This window comes from Chelmon rostratus, chromosome 3, assembly GCF_017976325.1.
Source record: "Chelmon rostratus isolate fCheRos1 chromosome 3, fCheRos1.pri, whole genome shotgun sequence".
Taxonomy (NCBI): Eukaryota; Metazoa; Chordata; class Actinopteri; order Chaetodontiformes; family Chaetodontidae; genus Chelmon; species Chelmon rostratus.
The window spans coordinates 14,858,500-14,880,473 of NC_055660.1; the positions used below are offsets into that span (position 1 = coordinate 14,858,500).

The 21,974-nt window shown below is 42.7% G+C and overlaps 1 protein-coding gene across 1 annotated transcript in view; it reads right to left on the minus strand.

Moving 5' to 3' along the window:
* Positions 1–21,974, minus strand: part of LOC121604459 (ankyrin-3-like) — a 50,448-nt gene that overhangs the window by 25,109 nt on the left and 3,365 nt on the right. Inside the window, exons 2-37 of the mRNA XM_041933972.1 lie at positions 21,747–21,848; positions 14,841–14,939; positions 13,677–13,775; positions 13,465–13,563; positions 13,135–13,320; positions 12,688–12,711; positions 12,191–12,199; positions 11,525–11,623; positions 11,027–11,125; positions 10,743–10,841; positions 10,329–10,526; positions 9,880–9,978; positions 9,665–9,763; positions 9,392–9,490; positions 8,991–9,188; positions 8,735–8,833; positions 8,401–8,499; positions 7,928–8,125; positions 7,382–7,480; positions 6,698–6,796; positions 6,478–6,576; positions 6,265–6,363; positions 6,083–6,155; positions 5,914–5,964; positions 4,966–5,092; positions 4,675–4,766; positions 4,438–4,534; positions 4,061–4,096; positions 2,933–3,157; positions 2,734–2,832; positions 2,100–2,254; positions 1,575–1,786; positions 1,279–1,486; positions 910–1,006; positions 589–817; positions 121–246 (exon numbers count right to left, since the gene is read on the minus strand). Of these exons, the coding sequence (XP_041789906.1) occupies positions 121–246; positions 589–817; positions 910–1,006; positions 1,279–1,486; positions 1,575–1,786; positions 2,100–2,254; positions 2,734–2,832; positions 2,933–3,157; positions 4,061–4,096; positions 4,438–4,534; positions 4,675–4,766; positions 4,966–5,092; positions 5,914–5,964; positions 6,083–6,155; positions 6,265–6,363; positions 6,478–6,576; positions 6,698–6,796; positions 7,382–7,480; positions 7,928–8,125; positions 8,401–8,499; positions 8,735–8,833; positions 8,991–9,188; positions 9,392–9,490; positions 9,665–9,763; positions 9,880–9,978; positions 10,329–10,526; positions 10,743–10,841; positions 11,027–11,125; positions 11,525–11,623; positions 12,191–12,199; positions 12,688–12,711; positions 13,135–13,320; positions 13,465–13,563; positions 13,677–13,775; positions 14,841–14,939; positions 21,747–21,848 (4,227 nt within the window). The remainder of the gene's footprint in view (positions 1–120; positions 247–588; positions 818–909; positions 1,007–1,278; positions 1,487–1,574; positions 1,787–2,099; positions 2,255–2,733; positions 2,833–2,932; positions 3,158–4,060; positions 4,097–4,437; positions 4,535–4,674; positions 4,767–4,965; positions 5,093–5,913; positions 5,965–6,082; positions 6,156–6,264; positions 6,364–6,477; positions 6,577–6,697; positions 6,797–7,381; positions 7,481–7,927; positions 8,126–8,400; positions 8,500–8,734; positions 8,834–8,990; positions 9,189–9,391; positions 9,491–9,664; positions 9,764–9,879; positions 9,979–10,328; positions 10,527–10,742; positions 10,842–11,026; positions 11,126–11,524; positions 11,624–12,190; positions 12,200–12,687; positions 12,712–13,134; positions 13,321–13,464; positions 13,564–13,676; positions 13,776–14,840; positions 14,940–21,746; positions 21,849–21,974) is intronic.

Below are 21,974 nucleotides of genomic sequence, written 5' to 3' on the forward strand. Positions count from 1 at the left end.
CATTAATTAAGCAACAATTCAGGTACACATTAGTTACATAAATTACACACATTTGGATTTCTGAATCTATGAGCACATGTGTAGAAATTTCAGACATTTTAATCCAATGTATTGTCATACTTTGATGAAGAGGGCCAGTCTGTTCTCTTTGAAGGCAAAGAAGCTGAACACATGGTGCTGTCCACTCTTGGTAAGAGGCACCAGGTTTCCAAAGCAGTCGGCAAATATAGGTTTTCCCTCCAGCACCTGTGAGTGGATACCAGAGCCATTTTTATGATTCAAACAAACCATTAAGGTCTTCCTCGAATCTTGAAAAACAGCATTGTCAGAATGTTTACGGACATGAACTGTATTAAAAAGAAACAGTTGACAGGCTGCGTTAACCTCTTTCCAGAGTCCATCAAGATACTCACATCACCCAGTTCACTCTTAATTTCCATTAATTTCCATTATACTTTCTCCACAATCTTTTTCTATCTTCTTTATATCTTTCTAAGACTAATTCAGCATTACTTCTCTCATTTCTCAGTGGGAACCATTCCTCACTATGATCCCTCTTCTTATATATTCCCCATCATCACACTGCACCTCAACATCTCGGCTACGGGCAACTTCAGTGAAGTTCTCTTGCTGTTCGAGGGTCTTGTCCATCTTGTCGTCTGTCATGCAGAAACAGCGCAGACGGGCCTCAATGGGGTCCAGTGTCTTTGCAAAAATGACAAACTTGGCCATGTATGGAACGCAGATGATCTCTCTGTACAGCTGAGAGGCAAAGCTAACAGACTCCTGGACCTGTCTGCAGTCTATCAGCCAGAACCTAAGAATATGAATGAGACTTAGTCAGTTGCTGATAAATATCACCAGCTGTTAAGCTTCTATGTGAGGGACACTGGCCTTTAGAAACTTTACCTCGCTGACACATTTGTGGTGAAGGAAACACACTGGTTAACAAAAGTGAGAGGTGTAGAGCCGGTTATGTCCTCCCATTGGGCAGGAGTGGTTCCACCTGAAACACAGACCCATGATTTTGTTAATAGACCCATGATTTGTTATCTAACCTGTCACGGTTGCTTTCTATTTTTTTGTATTTATGTATTTCTCTCTCCAAGCATGCAATGAAGGAAGAAGCCAAAGCAGCCAAAATCATGTCAATGCATCACATTGCATTAAATGACATTACATAACAGAGGTGAGTTTAAGTATCTGTTCATTTTTTTATTGTTCATCTTTTTTGTTGTTTGCTGATGTTGATGATGATGAATTATTCCCCATACTTACCCGTAATGCTGCAAAGCAAACGTAAGGTGGGTGTCTCCCCAGTGAACTCTGTGCTTGGCCCGTCACTGATGGAGCTCATGGGGATAGGGATTGTCATGGTGATTGGTTTGTGGAACTTCCTCCTTCTTGGCTCCAATGTGACAATTGAACTGAATGCCGCTTTGTTACCAAGAATCTTTCTCACCACCTCTACATCAATGGGCTGAGCCTAGGACAAAGTAACATAACTTTATTGGTTGCCTGAACAGTGAACGTACCACTGATTCATGTCTTGCCAAGAAATGCACTGTATGTACCTGTAGCCCAACTCTGATCTTCTTGGTGAGGGCTCCCTCAGGGAAGACTGCCTGGACCTGGGGCACAAGAGTGCTACTGAGGACGCCGCCCTCTGGTCCAATCAAATGACTGTCCTGCTTTATCCGTGACACCACTGCAAAGTACTGTGGGAAGTCACGGGTGATGATGCGGCATATTCTTTTCTTTTCAAGTTCCTCGGGAGAATCAAGTTCTGTGAAGATAAGAAATGTTCGGTCAAGATACCCCATGAAGAGCTACTCTGGAAAACTGAGATCCAGATGTAAGGTTATTTTAGTTTTTCCTTCATTCATTACTTCCTGTACCTCCTGCTTGGCATTATTATCCCAGCAGTCTAATCATAAACTGTGGCCTGTGTGATGGCTTAATGTGATCATACTGTGGCTACTATAGTGTCTGTGGTGTCTGTGCTGCCATATGTTTTTTGCAATAAAAAAATGTTGTGATGTAAGACATAAACCCCTATCAACAAACCCTTGTTTGGCATGACAGTTAAAGTCCCTTACTTTCATCCATGCCGTTAAGTATCTGGTTCAGTTCCTCTTCAGTGAAGTCACAGTGATGTTCCCTCCAGCTCTCCCCCGTCTCACTCCTCAAGATCACTAGCTCTCTCTCTGTGCCCCGCAGAGCTGCAAAGTGGGGGATCTCTACAATCACAGGCCTGAGAGGGGTGACAAGGTAAAGTCAAACACGTGTTGGACATAACAGTGCATTTGTGGTAGCAGTTTGGCAGGTAAGCTGGCTTTATAATATGATGTTGGGTCGATTTATGCATGAAAAAAAAACAGACACGAAATTCAAATTTGAGTTTAAAAACATGTCATTTTCATGCCTAATAAAAGCAAACATAATAATGAAAAAGATAACATAAAGAGCACATGAAGATCCATAAAGGTCCATTTCACAGGTAAAGAATTCAATGAGAAACAAGTCTGGGGACTGGTACTAAAGCATGAGGATAACTCAGCAACAAGGCAACAGGTCAGGGGGCTGCAGACTAAGGCTTGCACTTTTATAGTACCCAGAAACAAAGGAAGTGACAAAATAAAAGCAAAAAAAGCGGGAACACAGTGGAAAAATATGGGTGAGCATGTGACCACTTCCAGGATGGTAGGGTGTCCCCCAACCAGAGTGTCCTACCCGAGGAACTTGGTCCCTGGAGGACCCAGCTGCAGGATGCGACTGACCAGGCTCTCACCCTCATTTAGAGGGGGCGGAGCTGTGGGAAGGTGGAGCTTACTGATCCATACGCAGCACGGAGGGGGAGTGAAGAAGAAAATGTGAACACACCAGACAACACTATAAACACACTCACACAAGCAAATACACACACACTTACCCCAGGAACTGGGCACCAGTGGGTCCCACCTCTATGATGCGACCAGCCAGCCCCTCACCCTCCACCATAGGAGGCATAGAGGCCAGGCGGTGTCTCTTCACCAGCCTGCATGTCACCCGCGTAGGTGCAGAACACTTTCTTGGCGGTACAATGATTCGCAGCCCATTGTGACGGCAACCACGCATGGCCCCGCCCCTGGCATCTACCATGAAGCTGACCAGGAAGCTAAAGAGAAGGGTCCAGGAGGGAACTTGGTTTTAAGATTGGTTGTTAACAAATGTGATGTTTCTGGCACAGAAGTGTGTCGCCTGTGAGCCTTCATGCAGACACTCAGACGGAACTATTTTTATGAAGCCATTCAGTACTGATATAACAACAAGCATATCTCAGCAGAAATTATGTCATTCCAGCCTGTCCTCTTTCATTGTTTTCAAGCCTTTCAAGTTTAATTCCACTCAAATTTGCAAGCCAGGCAAGCAAAGCTGATGAACAAGATTTTTTCTTTTTTGTCAAGAAAATAGGTATCAAATATTAGACAGCTTCAGGCAAGCAAGTGCTTACAGTAATACTCAAGTTTTCTGTTTCTGAAATGTTAGCAAAGTCTAACTTAAAGATGTCCATATTCAAAATGCTGGTTGAGTAACATTTGGAACCAGTACAATGGAACTATATATTTGTGACCAGTCTTTAAAGGATTTTTGTCATCAGTAGGAACAAATGGGCTTGGAGGAAGTTGAAAAGTATTGAGAGACCACCACAATACTGATTTTGAGTTTTTCATGGGATTTGTTGACATTAAGAAAAACTCAGAATAAAACCACTTATTCTTATAGGACTATCAAAATATCAGTGATGTTGCATTAGGTAGAACAATATAAATGGTGTATCATATCTGTGTATCAGCAGATGCTCTAGATTAAAGGAGTCACATCTGCATCAAGAAAAAAACAGCTTGTCTGGAACATCTCTAGCTAACAAAACCGGCACCCTGGAAATGCAAAATCATGCGTTATGGAGTCATGCCGACAGATATGATGGGGATGAGAAGGTCATTTAATAGTGAATGGGAAAAAAGTAAGGGCACAGAGGAGAGAAGAAAGAGAGAGAAGCCAAAATAAAGAGTATCACCTGCTGTTGTCATGGTCTAGGCACGGAGAGGAATGGCTAGAAGCAGAATACAACAACACACACACACACAATCACAAACACAGCCAAGACCAGAGAGTGCACGAGAGGCAACAAGAGAATAAACAAAAAGAGAAAAAGAGAATAAAGCATAAGTAAAAGTGAGAAAAATCTGACCACATAGAAAAGGACACAGCAGCAAAGATAAAAGAATGATGGAGAGTAGAAAGAAGAAAACACAGACATGACGGACTGAAAAATAATGTAAGGAATAATAAAAACTGATCCAGAGGTGACTCATACACACCTGATAGTGAACAAAAGCAAGTGAAAGACTTTTAACGGTGTGTGTGTGTCTGTGTGTGTGTGTGTGTGCGTACCCAGAGTGTAGCAGACTGGAGGACAGCACCACGTTATCAAGGTGCTCAGCACCCCAGCTCAGACGGAACGAGTCCTTGTCGTGCTCTCTAGACAGCGCTGACACCTACAGACCAACAAACATCAAGAGCTCATTTGGCTTCAAGTCAAGATATTGTCAAATATTCTGAAGTACAAAAACCTGAAGTAAGGTGATGTTGGACAAAACCAACAAGATGACAGAAAAACCCTTTTTCTACACTTTGTCCTCACCTGGTGGCTTGTCAGCATGTCTTCGATGAGGACTCCTTCTCTCTGATGGAAGCTTTGGTGAATGGGAGTGTGTTGCGGCCTGTTTGAAAAACAAATTGGGTTTTCTAAGGGTCTGTGTATTTCTCTGACTGCATCATGGCCGGTCATTCAACAGGAGTAGAAGGAGGTATAAGTGATGTGCCATCACACATCCTTTATGAGATGAGATGTGAAATTAGTCATTTTGATAAGTGTGAGAGTGTGTGTGTTTGTGTGTGTGTGTGTGTGTTATTGGTGACCTGTCGAGGTTGTGGCTCATGTAGCTGAAGCCGTCCAGGTAGTGTCCTGGCAGAGAGTCGTCTCCCAGCTCTCTGAGATCCTCCGCTCTCAGATACTCTCCTCCATCACCTGTCATAGTGTCCTCACCTGGGGAACACACGTGTGCCATTTGAGATATTGTGAAGAAAAAAGATCAGTTTTTATGAAAAACTAAAAAGTCTGTTCGTAACCTTTTATCAGCGTATTTATTTAAACATGTCCTGCTGCTACATCTTTCTATTTCAGCTTATTGACCGAGGTGAGAACTTCCAGTCTCTGACCCATTTCATCAAATTTACAGCTTAATAGCTGCAGTGTAAAACATAAGATCATTTTCTCCTGGCTAATTTTGACACGTTTAACTCATCATTAGAAACACCATCCTGCATGAGCATGAGAGAGTCCTGTAGTACACCTCACAAATTTATCTGCACTTTGTGTGTGATCATTTGAGAAATGAGTCACTGGCTCTGAAGACCTGACGCCGTTGCAGAAAATGTATTTTTCGTATGTCAGCATTACTAAATCAGTGCATTCCTCAATCATACCCAATCATCATCAAGTGTCATGATCATATCCACAGCCTCAAACACTTCATGCAGTTAGCTCCCACCACTGCATGAGCACATAATCAACAAAGTTCTGCTTTACATCCTATAAACAACAAGGTGTCGGACCAAGGAAGGTGTACAATCAGGCATATAAAGTGCACAGCAATAAAAGTCAGCCATATTAATAGCGTGGACTATCTAGAGGCAGAAATTTGAAAATAAAAGGCTACAAAAGGATCATATTTGCAAAATTCTTTGTTTCAGCAAAAACAGTAAGTGCATTAGTGCACACTACCAATGTGATTACACTGATTAGTTACAAGGGCACAAATATAGTCCACACCAAGCCGGCAGAGCAGGGCAGACATTCTGCAGTACCTTCAAGCTCCACAGGCATCTCAGATAATGGCTCATCTTCCATCCTCAAAGCTATGAAAAACACAGCTTTATGACCCACAGCTACAAATCTACATCACCCACAACACACAGCTCTTTATGACTACTGAACAGGGGAAAGAGAGCCAACACTCTTCATCTAGGAACTCACCTTCCTCATCAGAAACGTCAAGGGTCTCAGTCATTGTCTCAGGAACATTGAGCTTGTGTTTCTCTGTGACCGTCTGATGTGAGCCCCATTCACAGTCATGGAAAAAGACAACCAGAAAGTAAAAAAGTTAACTGGGTGTTCTGGAAAATGTCGGACAAAACTTACTGTTATCACAAGCTTACCGTTGTTGTGGTGATGACCTCCTCCGTGACGACTTTCAGTGTGTCCACTACAGAGATGTAACCCAAACGTTTGGCAATAGACAGAGCAGTGTTTCCATTCTAACAGAAAGACGGAGACAAAGTGTTCATGTGACATAAAAGTGAGAATATGCATTTACTAGTTTTTACAAAATACTGGTTATCAATGAGAGAGCAAACACGTTCTTTCCTTACCACTGTAGTAGCATTGGGCTTGGCGCCATGTTGTAGCAACACATTGATAATGTGTGTGTTCCCTTGTTGTGCTGCCTGGTGAAGGGGTGTGTATCCATTCTATAGAACGAAAGGGGGGAGACTTTATGATTGTCAAAATTAAAATAACTTGTGTATTAAGTCATGTGCTTGCATTCTTGCAGAATAAACTGATCCGACTTTCTACAGTTTTGAATTTTACCTTGGTTTTGGCGTTGATGCTGGCCCCTTGCTGTAACAGGAAGCTCACCATCTTGGCATTTCCATAGTGACAGGCCACTATTAGAGGGGTATATCCGAGCTGAGGTGTAAACAGGATGAGAAGGTGATACAGAGAAAAAAAAGAATTATTTCCAAATTTGCCTGATTTGTTTGACTTGTTTGTGACGAAGCTGTGTATAACAACAAACTGTCATAGATGCTCTGAGGGATGTAGCCGCATGATGCGGACAATGTCATGGCTCTCAAAAGCCACTAGGTGGCAGGTACACTGAATTTGTATGCATGGGTTACTTTTTGTGATTAACTGGTTGGGGCATTCTTCACAATTAAAAAGCATCTAATAAACACAACCTCTTGCAGTGAATGCACACAAACAAAGCTACATAATACTCCTGGGGGGCTTATTAAAACCTCTAAAACCCAAAATACCCCCAAAGTTTGTCAAGTTGTGTGAGTTCTTGGCCAGATTGCAGGACCTACAAGCACATTTACCATTGAATAGCATTGCAGGGTTAAACAATACGACCCACTGACTGTGCAAAATGCAGATTTTTTTTTAGTATAGCTAGAACTGATGTTGTAATTTTGCAACAGTGGGCCTTACAGGGATAGCTCCATGTCAGAATTGAAAACATTCTGCTTGAATGAAATGTGATGTTTGTACCTTAGTTTGCTGATCCAAATTTGCATCATGTTTGGACAGTACTTCTGCTGCATTAACCCTGTCTTCTTGGGCTGTGAGATGCAGAGGAGTCAGTCCAGCCTGCAACATACAAAGCAAAGATTTGTCTTAGTGTCTTTGTTTGCAACAAACAAACAAACTCGACTCCAAAAAAGTTGGGACGCTGTGTAAATAAAAAACGAATGCAATCAACAACAAACAAACCTTGTCTCCCAAAATGGTTTTACAAAGTGTTCCTGACCCATGCAGTAACATCCTTCACATAATCATGTGTTCACGAAGTAGTGACATTTTACATAGAGTTAGTACTGCAGGGCACTACAAAAAAACACAAACCTGTAGCTCAATCCCTGCTGCATATTCTGAATTGTTGCAAGATTTAAGACATAACACTCTATGTTAATATTGCAGATTCCTGAAAATGTGATAACTAACGGTGCTGCGTGAACCCTTAGTAATAGATGTTAAATCAGTATAAACATAAGTGTCTGACAGAAGAATTACAACGTGTCTCTGTTTGTGTGTGACCTTGGTGGCTGCGTTGACGTGAGCTCCTTTGCCCAGCAGCAGGCTGGCCATCTCAGCGTGTCCTTCCTGGGCTGCCAGGTGCAGAGGGCTGACTCCCTGCTTGGTGAGAATGTTGGTCTCTGCTCCATACTGCAGCAGCGCTAATGCGATGTTTGTCTGGTTCTTTTTGGCTGCAATGTGGAGAGGAGTGTAGCCATTCTGGAAAGGGAGGAAGGTGAACAGTTATATGCTGTAACATCATCACTCTATATGGCTGAAACAGCTGGTGTTTTGTTTTTTTTCCAGTGCAGCTAAAATCTAAAACATTACAAATCAAAGGACTTCTTAGCATCACTCTCAACTTCTTGGTCTGCTATCAATGCTAAACTATAAAATCCTCAACAAAATGTAAAAACATTAGCTGCAATGCTTAATCACAAAATAACTACTAGAGTAGAATGCAGCACAAATTTCTTTAAAATCCTTTGTCCAACCTTTGCAGTGGCATGAGGCGATGCTCCTTTATCCAGCAGCAGCAGAGCTACATCTTGGTTGTCATAATGAGCTGCCACATGTAACGGAGTCAGGCCATTCTGTAAGAGGAAGCATTTGATTGAATGATTGATATTTCTGTTATGCATACCTTTGAGACTATTCTATTCTACTCTATAATGAGTCTATTCTGCAGACACAAATTCAAGTCAGATACTAAAAGATTCAGCGCTCTGTGCACCTCTCTGAAATGAGTAACCTCGCCCTGGAAAAACGTCAGAATCTGACTCTGTGTCTTCTATTCAAATACGAAATGAAGCTTGATTTTCGGTTCACCTTGCCAGCATCATCAGTGAGAGCTTTGCGTTGAAGGAGAAGTTGTGCTACATCGAGGCTTCCATACTTTGCTGCTACATGTAATGGAGTGAATCCTTTCTGTGGACGGAAAAGGAAGAAGCTTGTTTTAAACCTGCATGTCCCAGCTGTTCATTTTTAACTGGATATTTATGAGCCTATATAAGAATTTTGGTTTATTATGATGAGAATTAGGTATTTCTCTGTCTATGTGTGTCATGCTCTGTCCTCTGCTCACCTTCGTGGCCAGTGAGTGTGAGGCTCCGGCCTCCAGCAGCACAGCAGCCGTCTCTACCTGGCCCTCCCTGGCTGAAATGTGGAGGGGAGTGTAGCCGTTGGTGGTGGCAGCATCTGGATGGGCCATGTGCTGCAGCAGCAACTGGACGATATCAGTTTTCCCCAGGCGGGACGCGATGTGGAGGGGAGTCTGATCCTCCTGTGGTGGAGGAACGAAAAGTGTGTCCAAATTAAGAGTAGAGAGGCAATATGGGAGAGAAACAAAACAAGGAATAAGACAGGTAGAGTAAACAGAATTTACACGGTAGTCAGAGCTGAAGCAGGCCACATGACCCATGAGTATATGAAATATGCTTATTTATGATTAACAGAAGGAAACAGTGATTAAATCTGATGACTCACCCTGGCCATGGCATCCACCAACGCTCCATTTCTCAGCAAACAGCGAACCACTTCCATCTGACCTGCGCGTGCTGCCATGTGGAGAGCTGTCTCACCACGCTGATATGCAAACACAGAACATTTATAAGCATTAAGATGCTGTGCCGGAGAACACCCCGCAGGCTGGTCACATTAAGAAACCCGATGGCTGAAAAAACATGTTTTACTTCCTGCCATATGCATTCCTGACTACTGACTACAGAGAGCTGAACTCTTTGTTTTGTCTGTACTCACAATGTTACGGACGTCTGGAGATGCTCCATTCTGTAGCAGAAGTAAAACAATGTTGAGGTGGCCCATGAAGGCAGCTACATGGATGGGCGTCAGGCCAGACTAGAAAAACAGGGAGACAGCGAGAGGAAGATGAGCATCAAATGCAGAGTTCTACAAAGAAAAGTTTACTGTGTTCACAGGTGGTAGACAGTAGACATCCCCACATAGTGTCTCACCTCAGTAATGGCCTGAATGGAGGCTCCATATTTGACCAACAGTTCCATGACCTTAACCCTGTTCTTCTTGCAAGCGATATGAAGAGGAGTGAAACCATTCTGGTCAAGAGAGGAACAGAAAATAAACAGGTAAATATTATATCTACGTACATCTGGAGCAGAAAATGCAGTTTTAATCTGTATTGTATAATCTGTGAAATATTTTCTTTGTAAATAATCACTGAATTTACAGTATACAACTTCTTTCCCACTGTTGGCTAATGGCCTTGTGTCTTACTGATGAGAATTGTGCAGTTTTCCTACATGAAATTTAGTTTGACAGGTATTGTAGCACTCATTCCCAAACCTATATTGTCCTCTGCTCTTTCTGTCTGAACATGTTTAAATGATTGTGTGTGCCTGCATGTGTCTGTGCTCATACAGTACAGTTATTTGCTGAGAATACCCACCAGTGCTCGAACATTGGGATTGGCCTTCTTGTCCAGCAGAAGCTTGGTGACTCTGTAGTGGCCACAGTGAGCGGCGACGTGCAGCGCCGTGAGGTAATCCAGTGTGACATCATCAACGGGCGCCTTGTGCTGTAGCAGGAGTTTAACGCACTCTATGTGGTCTCCCTGGGCCGACATGTGCAGTGGGGACAGTCCGTTCTGTGTGAGGGCAAAAGCGATGATACACGGAGAGATGCAAAAGGTCAGATGGAGCAGTACATTATGGAAAGAGACGGCAGCGAAATGAGGAGAAAACACAGGTACAACATGCTGTATGCTTTCCAAGTGAAATAACACTAAAAGCCTGTCTAAAACTGTATCCCGGAGCAAAATGAACAACTCTAGACAAATGTGGGGTATGCTGCATAGCTATACCTTGGTTCTGGCTAAGATGGGGGCTCCTCTCTCCAGCAGAATTTCCACTGCTGGGTCATGTCCACTCCGGGCTGCACAGTGCAGGGGGGTCAGCCCATCCTGACAAAGGCACAAACATGTCAATATACACAATGTATTGACATTAATCCAGTTTTTCTGTTTAGACAAAAGAGGTAATTGACCAGTGGCTGGTATACTCTAATAAGCAGTCGCTCGGGCGTAGCGGCAGAAAACAAAATGCATTTAATAAAAGCTGATGTCCAGACTTTACAGAAGAGTCTCACCCTGGTTTTAGCATCTATCTGAGCCCCTCGGTCCAACAGCAGGGCCACCATGTTGGTGTTTCCCCTCTTGGAGGCCACATGGAGAGGTGTTATCCCATTCTGACAATGCAAAGAACCACACATACGGGTCAATTTACACAGCAAAAATATACTTCATGGCTGTGAGCAGGAGCTGAAAGTCCAAGATTCTGCTTTGTTTGTATGATTTTAATTTCTGTTTCCATTGAGTTGAGGGCAATTATAGAAAGTTACATCACTGACTACCAATCATGTTTTATAGAAAAAGAAGCTAAGTTCATGGACCAGTCTCAAGAAAGCAATCCACCTGAAAACGTGCAAGAACAGATGTAATCTTTGACAGGCTTTGGGATTAAAAAGGTAAAGTTTATTATGGTAAAAAGGAAACATGCAGTTCTGCAAGCCTCAGAGTGTCAAGTTTTAATAGACAGCAGTACAGAGAGTGTCATGTCATGCTAAGAAGTGGAAATGGGGAGCTACCCTGGCTGTGAAGTCGACAGCAGCTCCTCTGTTCAGCAGCAGGGTGGAGACATTCACGTTACCATAGTGAGCCGCTATGTGCAGAGGGGTGAACCCGCTCTGTTTGAGACAGGTGAGGAAGAAGAAGTTGGAAAAAAGGAAAAAAGAGAAGACTGGTTGAAACAGCAGGTGAGAAAAAAGCAGAACAGCTGCAAAAGAAGAGCAAATCAAGATGAAAGAAAGAAAGAAAGAAAGAAAGAAAGAAAGAGCCAAAAGAGAGATTTTTCTGTCGCAGATACAGGACAGGAGCCTGATTTTACTGAAGCACTATTACAATGAGGCAGCGTGCTGAAAGAAGAAACAAGACACGTCGGTGTAAGAAGAAGCATAAAAAATGAGCATACCCCCAAAATAGCACATGCAATACATAATGCATGCAAAAACCCCGTAATTCTGCCATGCTTGCTAAAAAAAAAAAACAAATACTGAAAAAAAATCAAAGTAGTTTGGTTTTTGGATACTAAAAGCTCAACATGAAGGACATTAAAAAACAAAACAGAAATACACGAAGCAACTATGCACTACAATGTCTGCTTGGATGGACAAAAGGACATTTATATATATAAGGTATATATAAGAATATATAAATATCTACAGTACACAGTTGTAGGTGGGTTCACTCCTTACCTTCCCATTCTGACAGACATGGTGCAATTTAATTAAGAAACAGAGTTAACTTAAAGATCAACAACGTGTTTCAGAGAGGAAAAAAAAACAATGCTATCAAAGTGCTTCGAAGTACACATGCTGTAGGTAATGCAGAGAAAAAGAGCAAGAAATAAAGAGGTGAGTTTCATGATGTCAGCGTTCAAGTTAAGAACCTGTTGTGCTAAAATATCTCAAAGAATGAGTTATTCATTTAAAAATGAAGAAATGCAAAACAATCTGTAAATAAAATACAACTGACTAACATTCTCTGGAACCCGTTAATACAACACAATGTCTTTTACTGTCAGCCATGCAGGAGTGTGTAGTACAGCATAGTCAGCTGCATGCATTCATATAAATGGTACATAATTCCGACATGCACGACTTCACAAATCCTCATCAAATAAGGGACAAAAGAGCTGAAAGAGATGGTCAGAAGTGACAGAATTAAATGATGAGGTGATGAGACTTTATACCTCCGTGGTTCTATTGACCATCATCTGGTTAGGATGCATAGAGAGAGAGAGGGGGGACAGGGTGTAGGGTTGTTAGGGAAAGGGCTTGTCACGACATCAACATAAAACACAGGGTAAGTTTACGAGGTCGCACAAATAGAAAACAAAAAGAAGAGGACGCAAACAACAAAGCCTCCAAAGGGAGGCTCTGTGCATTAATATTATCATATTCATAAATGGACAGACGGAAAATAGTCGATAAAATAAATAAACCTGTCGACGTGAAAAATGATCCTTTCAGTCAGATGCATTATCACACACTTCCTCCGTCCCTCTCCCATTTTGTAATTACACCCTCCCCTCCTTTCTGTTCCTATTCTCCCTTTATCTCTCGTTCCATTCTCCTCTGGCACTCCACCTCCACCCTTCTCCGCCCTCCATCAATTACTGCCCGTAGCCCTCCCTCACCTTAGACTGAACGTCAGCGTTGTGGTCGTTCTGGAGCAGCAGCGCGGCAGACTTCGTGTCGTCTTTGCGGGCTGCGATGTGCAGGGCCGGGAGGCGGACCTTGCCCTTGGTGTCGTGCTCCAACAGCAGGGAGACCACTGAGTTGTGGCCCTGCTGGAGAGCGATGGCGAGTGGAGTGAAGCCATCCTGGAGGAGCAGAGAAGAGGAGGCGAGAGTGAATGACTATGATCGATTTCGAGAAGAGGAGAGGGAGATGATAGTATATAAAGTATTCAGCTTTATAATTTGTGCAGTTCAACTTGTACACAGGTGTTTAACACACAAACATACCTCTGTTGCAATGCTTTGGTTCCCTTCATTTTCCAGCAGGTATCGCACCACCTCCAAGTGACTCTCCTGGGCTGCCATGTAAAGTGGAGTGAAGCCATTCTGTCGAGGCAAATACATACACGCTCACACATGGAACGTAACATCATATGCTTGATGTTACACACCTTTTCACGCATAATATCGTAGATTTTGATAACTGAGGAGCTTCTCACCTGTGACTGAGAGTTGACATCTGCCCCTCTCGTCACCAGCAGTTTGACTACTTCTTTTTGTCCGGCCAGCGAGGCAATATGGAGGGCGGTGTTTCCTTTCTGCAGAGGAAAACGGGGTTATGGCCACCATGCTGCGTATGGGCATTCATCTTCAGATTCTTTACTTGAGTGAAAGTACTAATACCACAATGCAAAAATACTCCACTACAAGTAAAAGTCCTGCATTCAGAACTTTACTTCAGTAAAAGTATAGAAGTAAAATCATGTTTATGGATTAATAATGCATACTGCATTAATGTGTGTGATGCATTTTACTGCTATACTTATTTAAAATAAAGCCAATTCTATCTACTTTATATGCTGTTGGGTAGTTTAATCTACAGCAATGCCTCATATCATCATATCATCATACGTTTGTAGCTTCGCTGTCCTGTGAGAACCACTGACCACTGACATTAATATCTCCTCCTTGAAACTGTGCTTTTATTTCAGGCCTTGAAGGTGACTGGCTGATTAATATCAAAGGCAAATTCATGGGCGGCAGGGTGACAGATTCTTCACCGGCTGTTTACTGTTGATAGCTGACACATCCACAGAGTCACATGACGAACAGCTCGCCTAGCAGCTTACCACAGGCTCACTCTCATCCCTCTCTGTCCTTTCCAGTAAAGGTAGAACATCTCACCGTGATGCACTCGTGAGTCCATTGTGACCTCTTTCAGAGCTGACCGCTTGGAGAAACTGTTTTTTAAGTTTTGTTTTCAAGTTAAAAAAGGGAGCCATCAAAAAGAAAGAATCCAGAACTGCATAGGCGAGACATTCTTGTTGGATTTGTTGCTTGTGACTACAGTATATAAAGTAACAAAATTAAGCTCTTTAGATGTGACTTTCTTCCCCTTAAATCACCCTCATGTCCACCACCACCCTTATGAATCAAGTTACACAGTTCAAAAGAGAAGGAGTGATACCCCTATATATTACTTGCATTCATGTGCACCCCCGTCATGTCATCGCCCTCTTTCTGTCACTTGTCAGGTGCTGCCCAATCAACTACTCCTCCTCCCCCACGTGTGCGACCCCAAGATTTTCAGTGGCTCCAACTGATCAACCCCCCATATTTGTAATGTAGACAAGCATAAAAACTTGAAGAATATTAATATGTACCTTGGTGGAAGAGTCAACAGGTGCTCCTCTCTCCAACAGTTCCTCCACTAAATCCTTGTGTCCCTCTTTAGCAGCCAGATGTAGTGCGTTCAGACCATTCTGGAGAGAAAGCAAACACAAAACATCAACATATGACTTCAAGAAAACAAGTGTAGTAAAGTGATTGCTGCATACATGAGTCGTGGGCATTATGCATTAAGCCCAAGACCACAGAGCTTGACCAACAAAGGCAGTATCTGCATTAGAATGAGCAAAAAATACAGGGAGTGAACACAGTAGCATCAACAACTGCACAACCTGGTGCACTGAAATACGTATTCCTGCAGACAGCATAGTGTAAAGCTGCTGATGTCTTGATGCATCATGCAGTTATGAGGAAGGAATGTTAGGCTTGCACGTAGCATGTAATCTAGTGAATTACATTGTATTGCACAGATGTTAGTATGTGTCAAATGAACATTTCTGACAGTGGTCAAAAATATGCACCTAAAAACAACACTGATATCAATTTTGCATGTTGATAAAAGAAATTTTTGAAGTGGGATGATTTACAGTTCTAAAAAATGTCAATAAACAGAAGGAAGAGAAGAAAGAGATGCATATTTCTAGAAAAGTTTTGGGAGATCGACATTTTGGACTGCTCACACCAGCTCAGTCAGAGAAAATACGTCCCTCAGGCATGTTCTCCGTGAGCATTGCATCAAAGGTTTATGATTCATCAACTACAGGTTAGGAGCAGCAGAAGACGAGTAAAGTAGAGTAGAGCAGAATAGAGTAGAGTGTAAATGCTTCACACTGACAGGCAATCGCAAAAAAGTATTTATGTACAACATACTTCCACTGAGACGCAAATATATAAACACAAAGCAGAGTGATTCACCTCATCCTCCTCTTCTTCCATTCTGTGCTGCGACTCTCCAACTAAGTGTTTCAAACAGAGACCTCGCTCTTATCCTTCAAGGGTCCTTCTTCTTCTGTCAAACCACCAGTCAAACTTTCTCCGTCTTCTTTGCTTTCTGTGCGTTCTGCTCCCTCGTAAGTCTTTCTTTTCTATCTGCTGCCTTTCTAAATGCTGCTCAAGCTGGATTCAGAAGTGATGGAGCGTCAACCATCAACAGCGGTCCTCTGCCTCCTTCCACCACCCCGCCCGTGGTTTAGATCCAAGCTTCCGGGTCTGTTTGTCTTCTTCTCCCCCTGCAGGCTCTATCAGCTTGGTTATAGAAAGGAACTGTGCCTGCTGGCTCTGAAGGCTCTCCTGGCACTGATGTAAACGAGGAGCTGTTATGTTGCTAACACTTCTATCATTGCCCCCTTCCTTCCCTCACACACCTACCATGCGCATGCACACACACAAATAACCACACGAGTACACGCACACGCGTGCGTGCGTGCACACACACGCACACGCTCTCTCTCTCTCTCTCTCTCGAGTTGCCAAATGCCAAACAGCCAAAGGGGTGTCATGTTTCTGCACAGTCATAGAGGGTATGTAGGACACACACACGCACACGCACACATGCACGCGCACACACACACACTCATATTTAGAAGCTTCTGAAAATGTCAACCTTTCAAAAAGAAAAAAGAGGGCATTCCTCAGAGGCCAAAGCACATGTAAGTGAGTGTCTGGTCAAGCGAGCGACTGTGTCAATGATACAGTATATGACATGACTTTAAAAGGTAAAAACGAGAGCATCATCATGACCTACAATAAAAGAAAATACAATACTGTAAATTATGTATGTCTTAATGCAGCTCTCCAAAGACAAGAAGAGCTTAAAGCAACAAGTAGAAAACTTTGATCATGCTGAAGATCAGCAAAAAGCCCTCTGAAAACAGAAGAGATGTGAATTCTTAGTTAAAATCTTCAGCATACTTGTCCTGCAAGTCATGATTAGTTTCATTATCAATCTACCTGTCGGTTATTTTCAATTAACAAATGCATCGTTTAGGCTATAAAATGCAGGAGAATTGTGAAAAATGACCATTACAGTTTCCCAGAATACAACTCTGTTCTGTAATTTACGATGCTGTAAACAACTAGATGATTAATCGATTACTAACTTCAGCACACGCACACAAACAAAACACAAACCTCATCTCCTTTTGTGAACTGCATTGCAGCCCAAGCCCACTGGTATCAACTATGGCTGCTACTCACTGTTATTGCCATAATTGATATATCTGTGGGTTTTTTTGTTGTTTTTTTTTACAATAAATTGATTAATATTAAATGTCAAGCACAATTTCCTCGAGCCAAAGGCTACATTTTCAAATAGCTTAAAAAATTCCTCACATCAGAGAATTTGCAAGCAAATCACTGACATTTTTACTTAAATGACTTAAATACAACACAATACAATGAATGAAATTGTCTTTTTTTTGATCATCTTGTTGATTAACTGACTAATCCTTTCAGCATTAACCTGGATGTCATCATCATTATCATTAGAATCATTATCATCAGCACCATCCCAGTCATCAGGTGATGGGTGTGGTTTGACTGAGCTGGTGAGACTTGACATGCTCTGCTACGGAGAAATGTTCATGACGTTTGTAAGGTGGTGCTGCTGAACGTCATCACTTCAGTAAATCATAAATCACATTAGTCAGTCAGTCGGCGACATTTTCACCGCAGTGCCAACAGGCGAGATGAAACAACTTCCAAATGTGAGACGAGATGCTCTTTGCCGCGGTTTGAACATGCAGAAAGTATCAGCTTCAGCCATCAGTTCTGAATGATGGACAGCAAGAATTATGCAATCTTATTAGAGCGTTTCAATCACATTTCAACCAGTATGTATTCCAGGAGAGACAAGCAGAACCCACGACGGGCTCAAACACACATACACACACACCCTCGCTCACACAAACTGATCCAAAGCCCCTTTTCCTCTGAGCTGTAAGCGAAAGCTTCATTTAGCTAATGGACGTCCAGCCCAGCGCCGTGATCCCTGGCAGTTTGTAGTGTTTCCTGGCAGGAGGGACGCAGCTGAGCTCCGTCCGATGCAGATTAATATTCGCGCCCCCATGACTGCAGACCTTCATTATAATCATGCATGATAAATAAAGTTTATTGGGTGTTGTTTTACAGGCCAAAGTGGCAGAGGGGGTCAATGCGAGAGGAAGAAGAGGAAATAATGTAAATGCGTGCAGATTAAAGAGCAATATCACTCACTAAGGATTAACATTTGGGTAGATTAGAGGGGGAAGTCTGGCCTTTAATTGTGAGGACATGGAAAGCAAACAGCTCCCATACACAAAACACACAAATGACACGCTCATATGGAGCAAACGCTCACACGCATACACACACAGATCCCTCCACTGTTTTCCCTCTGCCATTCCGAAATGAACGGATTCCTGCTTGCATGTTCACACAGCTACACCGTCTAAAAGTCAGGAAGGTGTTTTGTTTATCTCATTCATAAAATCTGTGCAGTAGTTTGACGCTGGGTTTGGCTGACAGCGTAGCGTAGCTCCTTCTCTCCCTCTCTTTGACTAACTTGGACAGCCTTCTGCCCTTGGCGCCAGACTCTGGCCCTCGCCACCCTGTTGCAGCTTTCTAGGATCTGACTCTTCAGTTACTAATGAACACGCCACCAAGGGCCACACTAAAAATTCCTGCTCGACCCTCCAGCGCCCCCCCTGCTGTTTTCCAGATGAAGCCACTGATGATTCATTTTAGGATACATTTCCTAGTTCGTATCTGATGACATTACAGAACATAACACTTCATGTTGTCGACAATTTGGGACATCTGAGGTTCCTTAAAGTCACTGCAGATATTTTGCAGATCATTTCTTCCAGTTAACCAGACTGCACATTCTTGATGTATATAATTTCAGGGCTCTTATCAACAGAACTCTGACTCTACTGACTGCACTGCAGACAGCGCTACAGATAATGGTCCTCTAATTGCGTGGAGTGCTTTTCTACTGACGTGATTCTGATCCACTCACTTCCTTGACAGCAATTCTGCGGCTAATCACGAGTAACACGATACGCCTGAGTCATCATCTCTTATCGCTGTGGCGCTTGTGGAGATTGGTGTCTCCTCGAAAAAATCGTTGCGGTTCAAATGGCATCATATCTGGGCAAATGTCAATTAGCAGTGTCAGGAGGGTCAAGCCACTCCTCAGCTGCCATCAACACAAACAATGAATCTGGCTGACATGTGACAGACACTCTTCACCAGAAAGCGGTGTTGTGCGTTGTTTGACCACACTCCTGCACTGAGAGATTTCAAACATGAGTATTAGGGTGTGGATCTAAAGTATTTATACTTAAGCTGTGACAGTGGAGCCATAAGAATGTGACCATGATAGCACGGCAGTCTGAGCAGTAAAGTTGTTTGATGAAGTGTCAGACGACTGTTCATCAGCCATACTACAGGACGAATAAAAGCACTGGACTTGTGGGAATGTGTGTCTGTATGTGTGTAAACATGAGCACGCATTCAAGTCTAAAACACACATGGAAACATGCACACGTTAAATTACATTCATGTAAAGTAAATCTGAATGTGGCCTTCAGTGGCAATACCAACAAGAAGTGTGTGTGTGTGCGCGCGCGTGCGTGTGTCTGCGTGTGTGTGATCCATGTGATCAGCTCTCTAATACAAAGTAAAATAAGCTACAACTGTTTGCTTAAGGGCATGGTCATAGCAGTTTATCTCTTGAGATTCCTGACTAAACACACACACACACACACAAAGTGCACCACTGAGATATATATGAAAATGTCACTCACATTTTTGGTCACCTGACAAGGGCCAAAATGTGATCATCTGACCCATGACAGATACTATGAAGGGCAGGGCTCTCCTGTTGCAGGGAGGGAGCGCTGTGTGTATGCGTGTGTGTGTGTGTGTGTGTGTGTGTGTGTGTGTGTGTGTGTGTGTGTGTGTGTGTGAATGCATGTGTTTCTGTGTGTGCGACTGAGTGAGAGAGCATGTGTAGAATAACAGACCCTAACAGCCAGGCTATCCTCTTGGTGCACAAAACAAAACCCCTGGTGCCCATGGCAACAAATAGCAGAGCTATGGGTGGGCAGTTGCCACTTCCTGTCTGCCAACCAATTACAGCCCAGTGTATAAATAGTTGCTATTAAACTGGAAAATTACAAAAGGCCAAGAGCAATGAGACAGCACAAAGTGTTTGGAGCTATGCACAATACACACGGCCGCACACATAAAACATACACACACAAACGCGCGTGCACACACACACACACACACACACACACACACACACACACACACACACACACACACAGACATTACTGTATGGGGATTTGCATTTCGTCCCTGTAAGGAAGGCAAGTCCTCTCAATCTGACTGCGTAAACAGATTTACGTCCATACAAGTTGAGTAACACACGTCGACACACACAAATGCACACACACACAAACACACACACTCACATAGCCACACTCCTTTAAGCTACCTTGTGACTACTGTAAATCATATTGACATAGCCAGGGCAGGGGGCGGGGGTGTACAGAGATCTAGGGCGAAGTATTTTGCACCCTCCTCCTCAGTGGAATGTGAGTGAGGGTGGGTGGGGGGGGTAACAGCTGTCAGAAGGACTTAGACCCATCAAATACAGCTGAGGCTGGAGGGAAGAACGGGTGTGGTGGAGGATAAGGCAGGGGAGAGTTAGCAACTGTAGATGTGCTCATGACGATCTTGTGAGGGTGGTCTGGTGGGTTAAGGTATGCGCTGACCTGGCTCATTTGTGCGATGCCACCGTGACACAGCAGAGTGAAGGTTAGATTCAGCAGGTTTCACAGACAGACCAGCTTTGACCTACTAACGTGACAGTAGCATGTAATGTAGTAATGCATGTCCTGCATGTTACTTGCATGTGTAACATGAACCATTAAACAGCAGATTTCAGAAAATGTGTTTTCTCTAATGATTTTTTTACAGAATTGGTATTTCACTATTTGTAGGATTAGATTCCAGTGGTGACTGCGTGGGACTGTTTCCAATATTTGTGATTAAGTTTCCAATAACTTGTTCTAAAGACCATAAATCAGTTGTTGTTTAGGCTATGAATATTTGCAAGATGCAAAAAAAGTTAACAATTTATAATGTTCAGACAAGTCAAAATGACACAGCAACGACCAAAAACACAGGACACACTGCGTTTGTTTCCAAATTTCCATGAAAACAATGATCAACACCGTTTTGGAAATGGGAGAGAAGAAAGAAGCATGTTCACTGAAGAGGTAAAGTGGAAATTGTTTAACTGCTGCAGGAGGTTGGCGTCAGGTTTGAGGGGGAGAGTAGAAGAAAACATTCATTCATTTAATCTATAATGGAGACATGAAAGCGGATTGAAAAAGGTGCTAGCTGGACTGGATTACCGGCAAATATGACCTGACTATAGTTTAGCAAAACTAGGCAGTAAATGATCAGATGGACGTAGTGAATGTACATTACAGAATAGGCTGTAATGGGACTTTACAGATAGCTACACTGCAAAAACGAAGAAAAAACCTTATCTTAAAAGTAGTGTGGCCAAACTAAAAGCAAGCACATTTATCTGGTTACAAAGAAATTACTGAGAACCAGTTATAAAAACTAAATAAGAAATTATAACATCTTATTAACATAATTAAAGACACAAAAAAAGCTTGAAACAAGAGAAAAGCTCTAACATAAAAGCCGCCAGGTAAGAAGAGATATCCTGTCAGACAGAAAACAAGCTTATACTGGCTTGATTTAAGATATTTCATCTTACTTAGATGTCATTTTTTGCAGTGTGGTGTGGTGTAGCGGTCCATTTGCAGAGATAACACAGAAAAAATACATAATACATCCGAAGCAACAGCAGAAATCTCATCAGGCACCAGATGTTAGATGTAGTTTCTGTTGAGGCTGGTGAGAAGTTTCCTTACCTGGTTGCAGGTGCTGATGTCCACTCCATTTTTCAGGAAGTCAAGGACTTTGTCAATGTTCCCGGCTCTGGCAGCCCGCAGGAAACTGGTGTTACTGTCGGACTAGAGAGACGAAGACAGAAAGGAGGCTAATGTTAGGAACGGGAAGACAAGCATGTATTTATTTATCAGTTTTCTGGTTTTAAAAGCAATTTTATTTAACCCCCAGTTTTGTCTGGTTCTGTTTAC